The sequence below is a fragment of the Triticum urartu genome, chromosome 1A (genome assembly GCF_056163025.1).
Source record: "Triticum urartu cultivar PI428250 chromosome 1A, HENAU_Tu73, whole genome shotgun sequence".
NCBI lineage: Eukaryota > Viridiplantae > Streptophyta > Magnoliopsida > Poales > Poaceae > Triticum > Triticum urartu.
This window is the reverse complement of record NC_141873.1, coordinates 28,480,726-28,501,643: the sequence shown is the minus strand read 5'-3', so window position 1 is coordinate 28,501,643 and position 20,918 is coordinate 28,480,726. Positions and strand designations below refer to the sequence as shown.

Sequence of the window (20,918 nt, the reverse complement as noted above, 5' to 3'; positions counted from 1 at the left end):
CCTCACTTTCTTCATGCTAACTTATCATCGACTTGCTCCTCCGCACAAGATTCTGAATGACCCACTCTTGTGCAGGTCCTGACATTCAGGTTATTTTTTCTACTTATCATCTGATCATCATGATATGGCACACGTTGCACATCATGAATTAGTTACAAAGAGAAGATACCTTTATTTTTTTTCCGACTGCCTCTTGAATGTTTCTAATATTGCTTGTAGAAAATTGTAAAATTTGTATACATGTCACTAACTCATCTCATTTGTCGGTTTATTCAAGGACATCCAGAACAGATGTGTTACCTTTTCATTTCTGCAACAGTAATTTGCAAAAAAAAATATCTTGGCAGGTCACGTCTCCCATTTGTTCTCTTTAGCTTTTAAGCATAGCAGTTTAGATATTTTAATATTGTAAACAGGAATGGGCATGATGATTTAAATTTCATTATAAATCCATATCTTCTTCGAATGCGTTAGTATATATAATGGCCACAATGGCACGTTCAATTTCCACTTATTCAAACGATCTAGCTTTCAATACAAGAAGAGACTTACTTACTCCCTTGTTTGTTGAGATGCTCAGAAACCACACTGAGAGGACTATTATCATATCTATGTTCAAACATGGAGTCACTAGAGGTAATAGTTTTGGTTTTCAAATATACCTACAACATACATATGTTGCCAGAAGTATATCTACGCACATGTATCTTGTGTTTACTCAACGCTCACCATAACTGTTGAACTGCAATTCTTTGCCCAAGTAGCTAATGTCTCCACCATTAACATATGGAAATATATCATTACAGACACATATACATGCATGCATATACATACAGTCTCAACACAGTGAATTCCCACTAATAAATCTGCTTCCCTGCCCTGCGTATCATGTAGTTGTGGAAAATATGCTCATGTGTGACATAAAGCTACCAATGTATGATATAGGGCATGAGAAATTTCTGTTTGAGTTAGGCATTTGATTTCTAACCTATTGCAAATTGTATCACAAGTAATGCCATCAAGTTTGTTATCGGAGTAAATAATCATATTGATAATTGATTTTCTTTCCTGATTTCATTGGTCTATTCTATCTTCAATTCAAGGGGAAGTTCTCTATAAATAGCATTACGATTTTGAAATTTGGCATCGTAAGGCTACGGCATGGAAGTAGCCCTGTTAACTTAATTCAACATGATAAGTATTTGTTTATGGCTCCATATAATTACATCAACCCCTAACATTAAAGTGTAAAAATGGATGGGCGCGGCAACGCGCGCCATCAATGATCTAGTATTCATGATTTAGGGGCACTTTGGGTAGTTCACTTTTATAAATCTTACAACCGTTCTTCTAAAAGCAAGCTCCCGAGTAGATTCCAATGACAGGATCGATCCAACCCAATCATTCCTTGAAATCTTGAATCACTTCCATACCTGTTGGGCGCTGCCCACTGCCACAAATTCTCAACGGGAGCTTCAGGTCAGCTGTTAGGCAGCAGATCGATCTCGTCAAGACCTCGACCAAGCCCAAGGCCGATTCAAATCCCAAAGCAATCAAAAGATCAAGCTAGCCAAAACGAGGCAGATCACAAGTATACTTATAAATCAATTAGCGCATGAATCAAGACCGGAGTACTTCTCACGTTAGCAATCAATCAAAACGTTTGTCAAAAGGGCACGGGTGTGCGGCTGGCGGAGGGGAGCCGTCAGCGGAGGAAAGCGGGCTGCATCAAGATGGTGGGGCAGGTGCTCCAGTCAGAGCACGACGGAGGACCTGTGGCGTCTGGTGGCTATCCGCACACAGCATGGAGGATGGTGTAGGAGACTCAAGGGCGCGATGGAGGACTTGGTGGCGGCCGACGGCTAGCCGCACATGACATGGAGGATGCTGGCAGCGACCGACGTCTAACCGCAGAGACATGGAGAATGGTGGCGGCGACCGACGTCTAGCTGCACACGCCATGGTGGACGGAGGCCTACCCGTGCCAGCATTATTTGATTCACGTGAAAGGATAAATCTAAGCACACGCCTAATAGAAAATTACCAAGTTATCCTTTGAGTCGAATCATATTAACCATCAGATCGACTTAATACTACCGATTAAATTAGGTAGTATGATGCACCGTAAAAACTCTCCCGAACTAGCCCTTCCTCGCCGGGTCCTTCGCCGTCACCGGCGCCCTCATCACCAAGTCCACCGCCGGCTGGCTTGACCGAGGACGACCTCAAGAGCTCCAGGTCCGTCCACCCAGGTGACGCCCGTTGTTTTGTCTTCGATCAGTTGATGTTTTCTGCTCTAGGCCGGCATGCAATGTTTTAATTTGGAGCTAATATTCCATTAACTACGGGGAACATCAGTTGCAATATTATATTAGGATGAGATTTTGGCATTGTGCCATTGTTGGTACTAATCATGGTAAGAACAATTCTAATCAAATGTACAAGTGGGCAAGTGGCTGAGAGCCTCGGTTGCAAACTTGCAATATTGTATTAGGATGCGATGAGCGTATTCGCGTAAGAACAAATGAACAACTCTAATTAAGTGTACAAGTGGGCATGATTTAGGGTTATTATTTTACTTTGATTTTCTTGTCCTGTGTCTGTGATCTTAATTCAATAGCGCAGTTTCCGGGTTGCTTCCTGGAGATGCTAGCTACTGGTAAATTAAGATTGTTGAGCCATCGTTAGGTGAGTGAAAAAGCAGCTTGCATCTAGTACAGACTCGAGCTTACCATCCCCTTTGTTCATGCAGTTCTCTGAGTTCTCCTCACTCCAAGCTATACACAAACAGAAACCCAAACGAGAGATAGAGTGAAGAGACAAGAAATAGCTAGAGGAATCGATGGCACCTATGGTGATCGCTGCACAAGAGCACTGATTTCACAACAGTAATTCTACCCACACGGAGCTCGCGGACTACATCGGGTGTGAGTGCTGTGCTGCTCATGTTTTGCTTCATTCCTTCTACTCATGTCTTTTGCTCGAACCGGTTCTGCCGATGTTTGCTTCGTTCAATCTGCTCATGTTATGCTACATCCGTGCTGCAGCTGTTGGATTAGTGACGGCCCAAGCTTCTGCAAAGGGAGGGGACCGATGGCACCTGTAGTGACCGCTGCACTAGGAGCGTTGGGTCCCCTGCTGGCAAAGCTGGCAGATCTGCTTGCCAAAGAGTGTGGCCGGCTGAAAGGTGTGCGGCGCGAGATACGCTCCCTCCGGTCTGAGTTCTTTACCATGCATGGTGCGCTTAAAAGCTATGCCAAGCTAGAGGATCCTGATGATCAGGTGAAGGAATGGATGTCGCTCGTGAGGGAGCTGGCCTATGATACTGAGGATTTCTTCGACAAGTTCATCCGCAAGCTCGGCGATGGTGGGGTTCATGACGCCGGCTTCAAGGATTTCTTTCGCAAGACGGCTCGCCGTTTGAAAACGCTTGGAGCTCGGCATGGAATTGCCAACCAAATCAATGACCTTAAGCTTCGTATCAAGGAGGTGAAAGAGCTCAAGACTAGCTACAAGCTCGATGATGTTGCTGGTAGGACCTCTGGCAATTCAGCCGTGGATCCCCGGCTGGCTGCTCTTTTTGCCGAGGAGGCACACCTTGTGGGTGTTGATGGTCCAAGAGATGATCTTGCCAAGTGGGTTATGGAAGATGAAAACAAGCATGGTCGCAAGGTGTTATCTATTGTTGGGTTTGGTGGATTAGGAAAGACAACGCTGGCAAATGAGATCTGTCGCAAGATTCAAGGGCATTTTGATTGTCATGCTTTTGTGTTGGTCTCCCAAAAGCCAGATACAATAAAAATTATCAAGGATATGATCTCCCAAGTGTCCTACAGCGATGAATTCAAGAAAGATATGGAGATTTGGGACGAAAAGAAATCCATTTCAAAGCTAAGAGAACTTCTACAAGAAAAAATGTAATTTCTCTGATTTTTGTTTCCATAAACATTGTGAAGATTGCTCGAAGCGTCTTACCTCGTTAGAGGCGACGGGTGCGTGTTTATATAGCAGGGGCCAACCCTGGATATGCATACATCGGTTGAGTACAACTTGGAGAACAAGAGAGGAGGAGATAAGGCGCAGGTAGTTGTGCTACGGGATTACAACAAGTTAAACCGTACAACTATCCTAACAGACTAGCTAACCTCCTAGAGATATAACCAAGTTATGCGTATGGAAAATATCCGGTGTTTAACATCCTCCCTTAATCACAACTTTGTCAAGTTGAGATTACGTTTAAACTCTTCAAAACTCTTTGTAGGCAATGCCTTGGTGAACCCGTCTGCAACTTGATCTCAAGAATGCACAAACCGAATCTCCAATTTTCTGCTTGCAACTCTCTCTCTGACAAAATGAAAGTCTATCTCAATATGCTTTGTTCTAGCATGAAAAACAAGATTTGCAGACAAGTATGTTGCACCAAGGTTGTCACACCATAAGCATGGAGTTTGAGTGCTTCTGACACCAAGTTCTCTCATCGGTGATTGAACCCAAATAATCTCTGCTGTTGCATTTGCCAACGCCTTGTATTCTGCCTCTGTGCTTGATCTAGAGACTGTAGCCTGTTTCATTGCACACCATGATATTAAGTTAGGTCCAAAAAATATAGCAAACCCACCAGTGGAACGTCTGTCATCAACACATCCGGCCCAATCAGAATCAGAAAATGCACTGACTAGTGTGGATGATGACTTGGTGAAGTTCAGACCAACATTCATGGTATTTTTCACATATCTCACTATGCGCTTTGCAGCAGTTCAATGAACTGTAGTAGGTGCATGAAGAAACTGGCATACCTTGTTAACATCAAAAGATAAATCAAGTCTAGTGAGAGTTAAGTACTGAAGAGCACCTACTAGACTTCTGTATTTTGTGCCATCCTCTTGACTCAAGAGTTCTCCTTCTGTGAGGGATAATTTTTCTGTGCTGGAGAGAGGAGTTAGTGACGGTTTGCATCCTTGCAATCCAACTCTTCTTACCAGATCAGTTGCATACTTTTCCTGTGAAAGATGAAGCCCATCCTTATGTTTCTTTACTTCAATTCCTAGGAAAAAGTGCAAGTCTCCTAAATCCTTGAGAGCAAACTCTGAATTTAAATCCTTCAGCAATGCTGTTATGGTCTCATTGGATGAGCTAGTAACAATTATATCATCAACATAAATAAGCACAAATATAGATGTATTTGACTTATTGTAAATGAACAATGAGGTGTCATATTTTGAAGGAACGAAACCAAGAGCCTGCAATTTCTGACTGAGACGGGAATACCATGCTCTGGGAGCTTGCTTCAAACCATACAAAGCTTTGTCAAGTCTGCATACATGGAAGGGTGCATTCTTGTCCTCAAAACCAGGAGGTTGTTTCATGTAAACTTCTTCCAGAACGCCATGAAGGAACGCATTCTGTACATCCAGCTGACGAAGGCTCCATCCCCTGGAAACAACAATTGACAAGACAAGGCGAATCGTTGCAGCTTTTACAACCGGACTGAAGGTGTCCTCATAATCTATGCCATAACGTTGTTTAAAGCCTTTCGCAACAAGTCTAGCTTTGTACCTATCTATAGTTCCATCAGATTTTCTTTTGATTCTGAATACCCATTTGCACTCAATCAAGTTTTTACCTTGCTGTGGGGGAACGAGGTGCCACGTCTTATTTCTCTGAAGTGCCATGTACTCTTCATCCATGGCCTTTTTCCACCTTGCATCACCAAGAGCTTCCTCAAGCGTATGCGGTTCTCCTGTAGAACATGCTAGTCCAAACTTGAGTACATGCTTATAATTGACAGGTTTAATTACACCTTTTTTAAGACGTGTACATGGTGGTGAAGCAGCAGCAGAATCAGTTTTCGCAAAGGATCGCGCCTGCTTAGGAGCTGCGCCAGCGGGCGATCCCAAGGGAGATTCTCTGGCTGATGTGTCAGCCGGATCCTCTGCGGTCGTGTGCTGAGTTGATGGCGAGGCAGATGGCGCAGAAGATCCCGACGGCCCATCATGCACCAATGATGACGCGGGGCCATACAGATCTGCCCCGGAGTCCGCGCATGGGCCATGCAGGGCCGCACCGGAGTCCGCGCCCGTCTGACGCAGGCGGCGCGTGTAGACGCGCACAGCATCCGGGAACCGCACACGCTCGGGCCCCGTAGCAGGCTGCCGCGTGTCACCCGCAGATTGGTGCGGGCCGGACTCCTTCGACCGGCGGGGCGACATGCGACGCGTGACGGGCGATGAGTGGAGACCGCCTATGGAGGAATCTGCTGGCGCGTTTGTCCATGCGGGTCCCGCACCTGTCTGCTGCGGAACGGATCCCGCGGCGGATTCTCTCGGCTGTTGTGCTGCAGATCCCGAGGGAGATTTGCCCCCTGGTTGGAGACACATGAATTGTTGCCCTGTTAAGCGAATTTCTTCAGCATTTTCCATCAAATTTTCTTTGCTGCGCGCAGCTGCATCATCACAAAACTCAGGAGCAATGTTATGAGGGTTAAGCAACAGTTGATCATCCAAGTTATTTCCCCCTTGATCAAAACCGGTTAGATTAGAAGGCAAAAGCAGAATCTCTTTTCGAAGAAGAGCACCGGCATTAGGATGTAAAGCAGTGAATGGAAATTTTGTTTCATCAAAGACTACATCGCGGGATATATAGACACGTCCGGTAGACACGTCAAGGCACTTCACGCCCTTATGCTGGGCACTATAACCAAGGAAAACACATCTTACGTTTGTTATAGGGCCTTAGGTTGGGCCAACATGCGCAGCCAAACACACGGAGAGATGTATAATCTGGTTTAGTGTGAAGGAGGCGTTCCATGGAGTTTCGTTGTTGATGACATGACTTGGTAGCATATTAATGATGTGAACAGCAGCAAGAAAGGCCTCATTCCAAAACTTGAGAGGCATGGAGGCACCGGCTAGAAGGGCCAGGCCGACCTCAACAATGTGTCTATGTTTTCTTTCGGCCGACCCGTTTTGTTGGTGGGCGCGAGGACAGGACACATGGTGAGAGATGCCAAGTGTTTGGAAAAACGAATTTAATTTTTCGTATTCCCCTCCCCAATCGGATTGGAGAGCAATGATTTTGGTGTCAAATTTTCGTTCAACGAGTGCTTGAAAATTTTGGAAGACTTGGAACACATCGGATCTTTTCTTAAGAAGATAGATCCAGGAGTATTTACTGAAGTCATCTATGAAACTTACGTAGTATGTATGTCTACCAACAGAACTGGGGGCAGGACCCCAAACATCGGAAAAAAATGAGTTGCAATGGCTTGGTAGAAATACTTGTAGAAATAGGATAAGGTAATTGATGACTCTTAGCACGCTGACATGAATCACAAATGGTTTCAACATGACGCTCATCCACATATGGGAGCTTATTTTTCCTAAGCACTCGTTCAACTAAAGAAAAATATGCATGCCCTAGTCGATCGTGCCACCGAGTTGAAGTAAGCTTGGCGACACCATATGCTTGCTTATTGAATCTTCTAAACTTGGGAATCAACGGGTAAATCCCTCGAACGCATCTACCTCGGTACAGAACCCTCTTCGTTGCCTGATCCTTAATTAAAAAGAAGAAAGGGTGAAACTCAAGGAATACATGATTGTCAAGGGCAATACGATGAACGGAAAGAAGATTAATGGAGGCACTAGGGACATGCAAGATTCTTCGGAGATGAATGTTTTTGTGTGGGGTTTTAATAACTGAATGACCAATGTGTTTAATCCTCATACCTGACCCGTTGGCGGTGTGAATTTGATCTTGGCCGCGGTACTTCTCTCTCACGGTGACCTTTTCGAGTTCACCCATGATGTGATTGGTTGCGCCGCTGTCGACATACAAGTTGGTGTCGACACCGTAGGATCCTTCAGCTGCCCCTGCTACCTTCTCGTCCTGAGAGGAGTCGCCTTCATCCTTGTCGAACCTGTACCAGCAATCTTTAGCAGAGTGACCTGGTTTACCACAGATTTGGCATCGGATGGCATCTGGACGGGAGGTTTTGGAGGAGTTGCGGCGGCCCCTGTTGTTGGTGTAGGAGGGCCGACCGCCGCCGCTGGAGCGCTGAGTGTTGGTGTTGCTGCTGTTGTCGCCGGGCTTGCCCTTGTTCCTCTGCGGGCCGCGGTAGCGAGACCCACCACGGCCACCACGGGAGGCGACGTTGGCGGACGACTTGAACCCAATGGCGTTGTGGAATAGCGCCGCCCTCTGATCAAAGTTGATCATCTGAGCGAACAGATCTTCGAGGGTGACCGGCTCGGTGCGGGCATCAAGGGCCGACACCAACGGCTGATACTCCATGTCCAGCCCGCCGGTGATGTAGGAGACCACCTCATCCTCGTCCAGCGGCTTGCCAGCAGCAGCTAGTTCGTCGGCGAGGGAGCGCATGTAGGCGAAGTAGGTACCCACAGATTGGGTCCCCTTCTGTGCGTTGGAGAGGGCGATGCGGATGTTGTTCACACGCGACCTGGACTGCGATGAGAACATGTTCCCAAGGGCAGTCCAGAGCTCGTGCGCCTTGCGGATGGAGGTGACCTGGACAAGAACTTCTCGAGATAAGTTAATCAGGAGATGCCCAAGTACCTGTTGATCCTCCCTGACCCAAGAATGATGTAGAGGGTTCGGGACAGATTCATCTTTTCCTTCCTTGTTCTTGGTGATGATGGTCTTCTCTGGCTCCGGGGTGGTTCCATCGGCATAGCCGAAGAGACCGGCACCGATGAGTTGTGGCGTGATCTGTGCACGCCAGAGGACATAGTTCGTCCTCGTGAGCTTCTCCGTGACCTGCCCGTTTATGCTGGACATGGGTGCGGCGGAGGAGGATGACATGGTGGAGCGGTTGGTGGTGATGATATTGTGAAGCTAGATGTAATGGAAGAAGGAGGCTCTGATACCATGTGAAGATTGCTCAAAGCGTCTTACCTCGTTAGAGGCGACGGGTGCGTGTTTATATAGCAGGGGCCAACCCTGGATATGCATACATCGGTTGAGTACAACTTGAAGAACAAGAGAGGAGGAGATAAGGCGCATGTAGTTGTGCTACGGGATTACAACAAGTTAAACCGTACAACTATCCTAACAGACTAGCTAACCTCCTAGAGATATAACCAAGTTATGCGTACGCAAAATATCCGGTGTTTAACAAACATGTCTCGTTGTAAGCAGTCATTATTTTAACCTCTTATTTCTGCATCTATTTCTATTTTTTTCAAGAACTAAAATACTATGTAGTTATGAAATATAATGGTACAATTTTGATTCCAGAACTTCGCGAAAATGCTTGGCAGAAGAAAATAACTAAAATCGTTGCTCAAGTTTGAAAAAACAATTCAGTTACAATTTAGAGGCACACACATAAGAATATGTGCCTGCGCTTAGAGTTAACAGAGGCATGAGATCAATGCTATCTCCACACATTGAAGCTCCCACTGGGGCGCTCTTGTGTGTAAGTAAATCCCTGGTGGTTGAAGTCTGCTTGAGCAGTAAGAGTTTGCAACATTAGTTTGCTTGTCTGCACTAATAATCTATCGACACGAACATTCAAGAAAATATTGATGTAAAGGATTATGATTTCATTGAAATACCCGTACTTTACTATAGTTTGAGTACCTGAAGAATATGTAATATATCATTATTGATTGATGCTATTTGTTGACATCTATCAGGTATCTTGTTATCATTGATGATATATGGTCTATAGTGGCATGGAATGCTATCAATTGTGCATTTCCAGAGAACAGCTGTTCTAGCAGAATTGTAGCTACTACACGCATAATGGAAGTAGCTAGCTCTTGTTGTCCAGGTCCTGATGACCAGATCTATGAAATGAAACCTCTAAGTGACCCTCACTCTGAAAGACTATTTTTTAGAAGAATCTTTGGATCAGAGAATTGCTGCCCTCACATGTTTATTGAAGTTTCGAAAGCTATCTTGAAAAAGTGTGGAGGCCTACCATTGGCAATTATCAGTATATCTGGTCTACTAGCTAACAGACCACGTGTCAAAGAAGAGTGGGAGAAGGTGAAAAGATCAATTGGTTCTGACTTGAACAGAAACCAGAGTCTAGAGGGAATGAAAAACATACTGTCCTTGAGCTATAATGATCTTCCACCACACCTCAAGACTGTCTTGTTGCACTTAAGTAATTTCCCTGAGGATTATGTGATTGACAGAGAAAGGTTGGTGAGGCAATTGATTGCGGAAGGCTTTATTTCTGAAGAGCGTGGGAGGAGCTGTCAAGAGGTTGCAGAAAGTTATTTTTACGAGCTTATCAATAAAAACCTGGTCCAACCAGTGGGCATTGGTTATGATGGGATGGTTCGTGCCTGTCGAGTTCATGACATGATGCTTGAACTTATCATTTCAAAATCCATTGAAGAAAATTTCATCACTGTGGTCAATGGCAGCCAAACTATTTGGGAAAATTCTCAGTGTTTTATTCGACGATTATCGATCCAGGACATTATTGAGCAGGAGCTTGCATCTGTATTGGCAAAGAAAGATCTAAGCCATGTCCGATCTCTTATAATACCATCATCAGGTTGCATCAAGCACTTGCCCAGTCTTACTAAGTTTGAAACTTTACGTGTACTAGATTTTCAAGGTTGCCAGGGCCTGATAGAGTATGATATGGATGGTATGAAAAACCTGTTCTAGCTAAAGTACCTAAGCTTTAACCGCACAGGCATATCGGAGCTACCATGTGGAATTGTGATGCTACATGATCTAAAGACGCTTGATTTTAGGAATACAATAGTCAAATAATTGCCTTCTAGAATTGTTCAGCTAACTAAACTACAACATCTACTCAGTGGCTCAAATCAGTGGAAGCTACCAATCGGGATTGGGAATATGAAAAACTTAAGGGAGATCACAGGCTTTGACATTACCATGAGTTCAGTAGGTGCAATGAAGGAGCTAGGGAGCCTGATCAATTTGAAGGTACTCCGTGTACTGTTCATCGTGAAAGATGAAGAATCTCAAGAGTACAAGAGTCATGCAGAGATATTTCATTCCTCACTATGCAAGCTTGGCAGCTACAAACTCCAGTCTATGCGGATAAGTGCTGATAGTCCATCTCTTTTTGGGTTATTAGATTCCTGGTCTCCCCTTCCAACTCACCTCCAAAGATTTGGGATGGGCACCCATTACTGTTTATCAAAACTGCCAGAGTGGATTACTCCAGCACTCACAAGTCTTGCATACCTGAACATTAAGTTAAGTGTAATAACAGAGGAGGTTCTTGGCATACTTGGAGACCTGTCTTCATTACTTTATCTGAGACTTTATACTACCAACACGGTCCATAAAGACATGCTTGTTTTACAAGGCAGAGGATTCCGATGTTTGAAGAATTTCCTTTATAAACCTTTTGGTGTAGGTGCAGGGATCCTTTTGTTTGAGGAAGGGGCACTGCCAAAGCTCGAGGAGCTTAAGCTGTGGTTCTCTGTATCAATGGCAAAGGCCTATGGGTTCTACTTAGGTATTGAGCACCTCCCATATCTGAAAGATGTGCGAGTTGGTCTTCAGAGCTGGGATGCCACATCTTCTGAAGTTGAGGCTGCAAAAGTTGCCATAAGGAATGAAGCAAGTCTCCATCCCAACCATCCCAGATTGACTCTCGAATGAAGAAATGAATAATGACAGGATGTATGGCTACTTTTACTATTACGAAATTCAAATAGTTCATGCTGTCTGCAATCTAGTTAGTTGGTTTTTCCCCTTGAATATATGTGTACTTTCTCCACATATTCAAGAAGCTTCTTGACGGGCTGATACTCTTATCTTTTAGGAAAATTGTTCAACTAAAAAACAACTGCGGGTGTTTTAACTGGAATCGTGTCCTGAAGCTACTATTCTCGTTGCCTGAAACTCAAATAAAAGTGGCCTACGTACAGATGCTATTTGATCTATGATATTCATTTTTATTTTGGGGGGATGATATTCATTTTTTCTTGGCGTGTGAACTTGGAATCAGACTGTTTCAATTTATTTACTGCATCTGTGTGGAGCTTTGTCTTCATGTACACCAGTACTACTTGATTGTAACTTAAATATTCAGACAAAAACTGGTTCAGTCAAGAGTCACTCGCTTCCGTTCTGTCTATTCAACTGGCAGCCACAGTTACATCCTGAAATTCATTCATTGTTTCAGTTAGTTGCAAATATTCACAGCTGAGGTTTCGCTGAGCGCTCTTAACTTTATTATTCAGAATTTCATTATGAGATACAGCAATTCTGAACCCTGTCATTGTTTATATAGTAGGCCCAGTATACCGGCTCGGTTTGATAGCAGAATATTTTCTAAGTATTTCGAGAATACCATAGTTTTCTTAGAATGCCATAGTATTATTTACTTTGAGGTTTTAATTATCCAAAAACATTACTAGTATTAATAGTAGAGTAGATTTACAAAGACAGAGTATTTTCTCTGTTTAAGAAAAACCTGGACCTGTTTTTTTAAATGGAGCGGCCGCAGGGCGCTAGCGATTCACAACAGCTCAACTCGCCTTGTCTCGCTCCCACGCCGCCGTGGACGATGCACTGTGGTCTTCAGAGATGCTCCGTCCAGCGCAGCTCCACCGCGGATGGTCATGTAACCTGTTACTCTACATCTGATTAAGTTTTTTTTTTTGTTCATCTAAGCTTCAGAGGACATGTAGCACATTCACAACGTTCCCATGTTAGTCGCATCTAAGAATTTTGGGCATTTAAGCTTTTAGCAATTGGTAGGGTTTTTTTTTTTGGACAGGCAATAGCAGGAGCTCTGCTTTTTCATTTAGTAAGGAGAGGGAAAAACAAGGTGTACAGACAAATGGGAACTGAACTTCAGAAAACTGGATATTCTCTCTTTCCTTTGAAGGTCCTGCGGTTGTGCTCTTTTCACAAATTCCACGCCACATAGGCTGCAGTGGTAAACTTAAGGCTTGGTCAGGGGGATTTTGAGCAGAGTAATATTCTTCTCCACCACTCCTTGATAGAGGTAGCCTGGGAGCTAATCTGAGCCGTATCGCCGTCCGAGTCCTTGAATTGGTGCCAGACTTATTTGATGCACAGATTTGAGCATGAGACCGTCAGGTGCACGGCCGATTCAAGAACTTGATCACGACAGGAGCAATGAGCAGCATGTGTCCATCCTCTGGCAAGCAGACAGTCTGGCGTCCAGTTCCGGTTTTGTAACAGCAGCCACGTGTAGGATCTGATTTTGGGATGCGCCATATGCCGTTGAGGTCCGGCCTCGCAGGCCAAGTCGAGAACTGGAAACCATAGTCGGAGGCAGCAGAATAGCGCCCGTCGGCTATGTCGTCAGGTTCAATGGTTAGTTGGGTGTTCTGAATCTTGCACCATACACAGAGAAACTGATCTAAGGCATCCAGCGACCTCCCTCGCAAGCATCACGAACAGAGAGGGTTCTTTGGTGTGGCCAGTTTGTACAGATTGGGAACAAGGAATTGTGGGACGTCACGTCACCAGCCAGCCAACTGGTTTTTTTCTTTGTGAGTATTACTTCCTCCGTCCCAAAATAGATGACTCAACTTTGTACTAACTTTACTAAACTTAGTACAAAGTTTTTTTTTAAAAAAGAGGATGATCCCCGGCCTCTGCATCTGGGAGATGCATGCGGCCACTTTATTGATTATTCTCGGGGACCTTACAAAATATTACAACAATATGCCCGAATCCACCATCTTGGCTACATATGCCACTACTCCTATCCATATGATGAAGGGATGCTAGCTGGGCCAAATACCCAGACCACTCACCTAAGCCTATCATCAAAAGCCAGAAGCCGCCAGAAGCCCCAGCCGAGCCACGTACCGGGTCTGGGGCATAAACTGGTCTGACGCACTCACAAGTGTTGCCGCCATCATCCTCCACAGGCCCGTCTTCAGAGCAGATATTGAGGCTTCTACCTCGTCAGGCCACTCTGTCATCGACGCCACCATGACGCCAGACAACTACCTCCTCCCGCGCGAGTCCATCACCGTGCATCGGACGCCGAGTCTCCACTGCGCCACGCCGCCGAGATCCATCGTCATCAATGTGTAGGATGAAGCACCGCTCCACCAAAAAAGCCGCCCACTGGTCCTTCGATCCCGTGTACGCCTCCAAGAATGACGCCCCCAAGGAGGAAACGACACCAACGTGCCGCCGTCATCCGATCTACTAATCTAGGGTTTCCCCCGGAGGTAGTAAATAGAGGTCTGGAGCTTCTCCGCGGCGATGCCTTCAAGAAGGTAATGACACAAAAGAGTGCCGCCAACGCCGGTCTTGGCATCAAGCCGAGAACAAGGTTTTCACCTGGATCCGCTCGAAGAACCTCCATCAAGCATCGTGTGCACGGGTCGCCGCCGATCTGAGCCGCCGCACATCGAGCAAGCCGCACCGGGTAGATCAGATCTGTCCGGAGGGCAAACCACGCATGGCGCCGACCCAACCACCAGGCCCTCCATGCCGCCACCACCGATCCGAGGTCAGATGGTCCGTCGCTGCAGACCCGGCCGCCGCCGCCGAACGCAGCCAAGGGAGTAGTTAGTTAGTACAAAATTGAGTCATCTATTTTGGAACGGAGGGAGTAGTTGTTACTGCTGCCTTACTTCTCCATCTGCTATTTTTCCGCAGATTCATACTGTGGCGTGCTCCACTTGGGTGTATTCTGCGTATGCTTATAAAAAGATCTAAATTTCAGGTACAGGATCTCATTACTGTCTGTAGTTCAGGAATATGAAAGCAGAAATGGTTTCTTCATTTCAGGAAAATGGAGTCAACCATTAGCTGCACATGAAGGAATGCACATCTTCATCTTGCAGTAACAGATAACTACACAAGGAAATATAGATAGCGCGTCGGAAAATGCAAGAAGCCACATTCTCTCAAACATGGGAGTGCATCAGCGCCACACTCTTGTGCTGCTTCGTCTTCTTCCGATTCGTCCTCTGTTTCCTTCTAGGAAACATAATGTCAAGCCATCTTATTCTTTTGATTGGGAAACTGTAAAAAGGCTCTCATAGAGACCTTTTCTTCCGATTCCTATTCTTCCAATTCATTTTCTTCCGATCCTTCATTGAAACCCATATGCAAAACATGTGAGAAAGAAAGAAAAATGAATAATGTTTTTTTTTGTCGGTAAAAGATAGTAAAAAATGAATAATGTTGGTTGTGTGAGACGGAAGCCAAAAGAGCTTACCATAACAACATATAGCAAGGCTGGGACGGTTGGGATGGGCTCTCACTGCAAACCTTAGTGCAGCCTTGGCTTCCTCCAACTTTAGAGGGTTGCCATCCTCATTCCAGAGGACAACATCGACTCGCTTGAGGGAAGATAGGTGTGCCATGTTCACGTCCAACTTACCACTCCCAATGTCGGACGCCCGGGCATAAAACTTGAGGAGTTCAAGCCTTGGCATCGCTCCTCCTGGAAACATAGATGGTGTTGTCGTGAAATACTCGAATCTACACTCCCTTGCACATGGGAATTCATAAGTGTCGGTGTTGAAGATGTATTGAGTCTGAACTTCAGTAGACTCTAGTCTCAGATGACAAAGAGCCGGCAAGGTCCCAAGTATTTTAATGTCCTTCCCTCGCACCACATCCACGGAGATATGCAGGTAGGATAGGAGGGAAAGCGAAGAAGAATGAATCCAGCCAGGCAACATGGAGGTGCATCCGCGGAACACAAGGGCACGGAGGTACGGAGGGGGCATCCAGCAGTCCCAGCTGATATCAAACCTTGTGACTCCATAACTATCAACCGTTAGACGTTGCAATTTTTGCAGATTGGCAAGGGACAACACCAAACAGTCACATATGCTCTCATTTCGTCCCTGCCACCGAAGGTTGAGCACCCTCAGCTCTTTCAGCTGCCCTATCTCCTTCTCAATTTCATTAGAACCGTCCACATACAGTCCACTCAACTCTTCTATGGACGCCAAGTTTCCAATTCCAACCGGCATTTTCATACGCACATCAATGTATAGGCACATCAAACATCCTAGCCGAGTAATAGTTGATGGCACCACGGATCGTGTTGCTCTTATATCCAGTGTTCCTCTTAAGTCTAGTGTCTGCAGAAACTGTAACTTTCCTATCTCAGTAGGGAGCTCCCCAGCATGTGTATCTCTTAACCCTAAGTACCTCAGGTGTACTAACTTCATGACATACCCAAGATCAACCTCATGTGTACTTGCCCAACGATTTGAGCTGCTTAAATCTAATACACGTAGAACTCGAAAGCATGAAACAGACTGGATTTGGTCATCAATCACACTATAGAAAGTAACAGACCTCACTTGTGCCATGAGTATGGTAGAGACCTGAGGGCCGGTGAGCTGTGACATGCTATTCTGAAATGATAACCTGCGAACCTTTCGGTGTGGATTATGTGTTCTTCGATCTGTACCATTCAATATTGTAACAAAGTTTTCTTCACTTGACATTGAGCATATTACATCAAGAACCATATCATGCACACGACAAGCATCTGCTTTGCCTTCATCATTAATGTATAATGGCTGCATCATGTTTCTATTTATAAGATCATTGAAGTAGGTCTCTCCAATATCATATAGTGATCCTGTTTCTTGTGTTCCACGATGGACAAAGCCTTCAGCTATCCACATCCATATAACCTGATCTCTCCAGACCACTATATCTTCTGGAAACATACTCATATATAATAAACAAGTCTTCAAATGCGAAGGTAGATCATAATAGCTAAACAATAGTATCCTTTGCATCTCCTCCATGTTAGCATCTTTTGTGAGTCCATGGCCAATAGAATGGAGAAAATCATACCATTGGTCCTTTGTTTTTACATGGTGGTCACTAGCCAAAATACTTGCTATAGTAATGATGGCTAGTGGTACTCCGCCACATTTCTTCAAGATATCGTTAGATACTTGTTCCAATTCATGAGGACACCCACTCTCTTGTGTAAATATTCTTTTATAGAACAGTCTCTGGGAGTCATCATTAGAAAGAGGTTTCATGTTGTAAATCATATCATCAATAGATAGGCAACATGCTTTAGAGACACTGACTATGCGTGATGTTGTTATTACTCGACTGCAGAGATTGCTGCAAGATAGAGCACACTTAATTATCCCCCATGCTGTGGTACTCCATATGTCATCAATTACGATGAGATACCTGAGTGATTTTCGAAAGTGTTAGTCTACGAATCGGTTGAAATACATGTAGGTCTCTATTAATATTTGCAACAAGGTTGTACTTGACTAGTAAACACGAGGTGTTTTGGCAAAGATTTGTGTGTGTGTGTGTGTGGGGGGGGGGGGGGGGGGGGGGTGGGGGGGGATTTCTTTGAAAAATGAAAATTCAAATGGGTGGAAAAGTAGTTTCAATTGGAAAATTCATATATAATACTCCCTCTGATCCAAAAAAAGTGTGTGGTTTTAATTCAAATTTGAACTAAAGCCACAACACTTTTTGGGTTGGAGGGAGTACAAAAGCAAGGCAATATATAGCAAGGAGATATATACCCAAAAGAAAATGACACTTTGTTGTTGATTGGCATTATGTTTGCATGGCTAAGCAAAAAAATGAACTTCTATTGCTATGAACATACCTCTTTTCATGAAGGAACATTTTTATTTCATCGATGAGTTGCCCTTCATCCCTAATAGCTTCATTGATGGTTGCGAACTTGGTCTTGTCAAGTTCATATAACAGCTTCTTGAAAATCTTCTTCATGTCAGGATTTTGAGACACCGAAACAAAAGCTCCGCAATCAAATTGCCCTTTGATCTTGTCATACACTGCTCTGGCAAGAGTTGTCTTGCCCAGCCCACCAAAACCAACAATAGATATTATCTTTAAATGTTGCTTTGTACTCTTGTCACCCTCTGTCAACATATCGATCAGTTCGTCTCGTGTATCTACAATGCCAACAAGCTCCGTGACATCTTTGTACACAGCCTTGAGGCGAGGATCAATGGTATCACCTCTATTGTTGGTGTGTAGATCAAGCATGTACCTTTGACGTAGCTCACCCAGCTCCTTGGCGAGGTCTTGTGCTTCTTGGATGGCGTTGGAGATCTGATGGAGTGCCTTGCCCTTTCTGAACAATTTGGTGGTCTTCCTCAGGAACTTCTTTATTTTGTTCTTGATATTGTTCGGGCCAAGCTCATGGCTGTCCTCCTTTGCCCACACCATAAAGGTGTCGACCGCATCGTCCATATCATATGAGAGGTCTCTGACCTTGCCTGCCCAGACCCGAACCTGCTCCTCTAGTTTCTCTTCGTGCATCTCACCCACTTTTCGGAGAACGACGTGCATCATCTCCATCTCCGTGAGTAGAGATTTGACGCCTTTCCTGACACGCTTCTCTAGGTTGTACTCATCGGAGAGCAGCTCCCCGAGCTTGCGCAGGAGGGGGATCATTGCCCCAGTTACCAGATCCATGGACTTGATTGCTTTTGTGAATCGGAAACAATTTTGGTACTCGAGGTTGTGGTAGTGTTTTGGGGTAGAAATTGCACAAGGTGAGAGTGGTAGGCACCACACATACATATATTAGTTTGCGTGTGTGGGTGTGCGTGGAACATGTGAAGGATACAAGATCTCATTGTTCAATGGTTCCCTTGAACTAATCGATCGTTGGCGAATGGGACAAACAGACGTAGAATTAATGGGGTGTGAGGATATATTAATTTAATGAAAACAAAATAGAAAGATTAACTAACAGCTAGGAGTGGTCAGCTAAGTATGGAGGGCTAATTAACATCATCCATTACACCCTGTATTGAATCAATACAAAAAGGCTACAATCTACTAGTACTTGTATCTCTTTTTTAAAATAAAAAACTGAAAAGTGCATAGGTTTAAATTTTTTTCCAAATCATTGCCATTTCTTTATGTGGAGATACACTACTTACGAATATGCTCACCTTCATTTGCGGGCTTGACATAAAACACAAACGGAGTGAAGTGTGACACAGAATGGTGTTGCCAATGGATCCGGCTTGCCTGCTCCCTTCCCGTGCTCCCATCCGTGCTCCCACCTCATCCAACGGCTGTCTTTTTTTCTTTTTTCTTTCTAATCTAATCATCTCCCCCCTGATTTTAAGAGGGTGGGGCCGGGCCTTATTTTGTTCCAATCAAATCAAGCCACGTATGCGGGAGCACGGATGGGCACACGGGAGGGGAGTAGGCAAGTCTTGTCCGTTGCCAATGTTTGCTAGGGAGTACTCATCTGTATCAAAATATAAGACATTTTTCGGCACTATAAAAACATCTTATATTTTGAAATGGAGAAGTATTTTATATCGTCATTGTTGTCCATAAAATCAGAATTTTTATGGGGAAGTAACTTAGCGTTGTGCTTGAGTACACTCAATAATATTTTTTTGTGAATTTTGATTCACCCTATTCCTAGCAATCAAGAGATTGACTATTTTAATACTATTTTGGGGTGCAAGCGTAGTGGTGTTTGTGACAACTAGAAAAACCGAATGCTTCCCGCTTTAGTATTTTTTTTCGAAAAGGGGAACTCTCCGGCCTCTGCATCAGAGCGATGCATACGGCCACAATTATAAATAAATAAAATAGTTCAACAAGGTCTTGCAATCTGCTGCAAAAAAGTAGGCTGGCTCACAAAGAGCTAGAAAAACAAAAAAGGCCCAAAAGGCACAACCGGCTGGCATAAGATAGATAGATAGGTAAACTAATCGCCTATCCTATTACATAACCGTCATCCAAACCGGCTGAAGATATCCCGCGCTACCATCTCCCACCGGACATATCCAGTAACCAAACGCTCTCTGGCCTCAGTCGGAGTGAGTAAGGACCATATACGGATTAGCGCAGTAGCCCGGAATAAAACCTGCAAAAAAGAATAGTTGTTCTGTTAAAAGCCAAATTATTTCTGCAGTTCCAAATTGCCCATAACAACGCACATGCTCCTACTCGAATTTGTCTAGATGTTTCGGCCTCTATACCAACAAGCCACATTCCAAATAACGACCTAGCCGAATCCGGAGGAGTAATGTTAAAGGCAATTTGCACCGAGCGCCACAACACTCTCGCCAACGGGCAATCAAAGAAAAGATGCTGGATAGTTTCATCCCGATCACAGAAACTATACCTAGTAGAACCTCTTCAGTTGCGCTTAATCAAATTATTTTTTGTTAGAACGACTTGTTTATGTACAAACCACATAAACACTTTGATTTTCAGAGGAACCTTAACTTTCCAAACATGTTTTGAACTAGGAATAACACTAGAGTTGATGACATCAATGTACATCGACTTGACTGTGAATTCCCCAGATCTAGTAAGCTTCCAACACAACTGATCGGGCTGATGAGTAAGCTGAACCTCCATCAGTCTACTCACCAGATGAATCCAAGCCTCCCACCGGTCCCCAGCAAGCACCCTCCTAAAGTGAATATTAAGGGGAGCGGATTTCAAACTCGTTGCAACCAGAGCATCACGTCGCTGCACAATACGATATAGCGACGGATACTGAAGAGCCAGCGGCGTATCACCAAGCCAAGTATCCTCCCAGAATCGAGTGTTATTGCCATCACCGACAATAAACTTTGTTCTATTAAAGAAAGTAGCTTTGACCCTCATTAGCCCCTTCTAGAAAGGCGAATCAGTTGGTCTAACTATCACCCGCGACAAGGTCTTAAGAGTACAGATACTTGTTACGAAGAATCTGCGCCCAAGTTGCCTCAGTCTCGGCAGATAACTTATATAGCCACTTACTGAGAAGGCATCTGTTCTTGACTTCAAGGTTCTCAACCCCAAGACCCCCTTGATCTTTTGGTCGGCAGATGACATCCCATTTGGCTAAACGGTACTTTCTCTTAAGTTCATCACTCTGCCAGAAGAAACGTGACCGATAGAAGTCCAGCCTTTTCCTAACTCCAACTGGTACTTCAAAAAAGGATAAAAGAAACATAGGC

At 44.5% G+C, this 20,918-nt stretch overlaps 3 protein-coding genes and 1 pseudogene across 3 annotated transcripts; 1 reads left to right on the top strand and 3 right to left on the bottom strand.

Annotated features, from left to right (window-relative positions):
- The first annotated feature begins 3,093 nt into the window (after window positions 1-3,093).
- On the top strand, window positions 3,094-3,921 carry LOC125532605 (disease resistance protein PIK6-NP). The gene has a single exon (XM_048696607.2). The coding sequence runs from the start codon at window positions 3,094-3,096 to the stop codon at window positions 3,919-3,921; it is 828 nt and encodes a 275-aa protein (XP_048552564.2).
- Window positions 3,922-4,295: 374 nt separating this feature from the next.
- LOC147988701 (uncharacterized) lies at window positions 4,296-8,796 on the bottom strand. Its single transcript, XM_087535598.1, has 3 exons — window positions 7,728-8,796; window positions 4,980-6,442; window positions 4,296-4,562 (listed from the first exon to the last, which is right to left on the bottom strand). The coding sequence occupies exons 1-3, from the start codon at window positions 8,794-8,796 to the stop codon at window positions 4,296-4,298; spliced, it is 2,799 nt and encodes a 932-aa protein (XP_087391724.1).
- LOC125533310 (small nucleolar RNA Z247) lies at window positions 8,202-8,340 on the bottom strand (annotated as a pseudogene).
- A 5,959-nt stretch (window positions 8,797-14,755) lies between the features above and the next one.
- Window positions 14,756-18,411, bottom strand: LOC125532604 (disease resistance protein RGA5-like). The gene is made up of 3 exons (XM_087535594.1): window positions 17,576-18,411; window positions 15,179-17,139; window positions 14,756-14,766 (listed from the first exon to the last, which is right to left on the bottom strand). The coding sequence occupies exons 1-3, from the start codon at window positions 18,409-18,411 to the stop codon at window positions 14,756-14,758; spliced, it is 2,808 nt and encodes a 935-aa protein (XP_087391720.1).
- Window positions 18,412-20,918: the final 2,507 nt, after the last annotated feature.

Bases quoted from the DNA above. Each gene is read 5' to 3' on its own strand.
- LOC125532605 (XM_048696607.2), top strand. From the start codon at position 3,094: ATGGCACCTGTAGTGACCGCTGCACTAGGAGCGTTGGGTCCCCTGCTG.
- LOC147988701 (XM_087535598.1), bottom strand. From the start codon at position 8,796: ATGTCCAGCATAAACGGGCAGGTCACGGAGAAGCTCACGAGGACGAAC. The intron at 6,443-7,727 runs GTATGAGGATTA...GTGATGATGCAG, and splicing joins TCACACCGCCAACGGGTCAG to CTGCGCGCAGCAAAGAAAAT. The intron at 4,563-4,979 runs GTAAGAAGAGTT...GCAATGAAACAG, and splicing joins AAAAGTATGCAACTGATCTG to GCTACAGTCTCTAGATCAAG.
- LOC125532604 (XM_087535594.1), bottom strand. From the start codon at position 18,411: ATGGATCTGGTAACTGGGGCAATGATCCCCCTCCTGCGCAAGCTCGGG. The intron at 17,140-17,575 runs GTATGTTCATAG...AAAATCACTCAG, and splicing joins ATGTTCCTTCATGAAAAGAG to GTATCTCATCGTAATTGATG.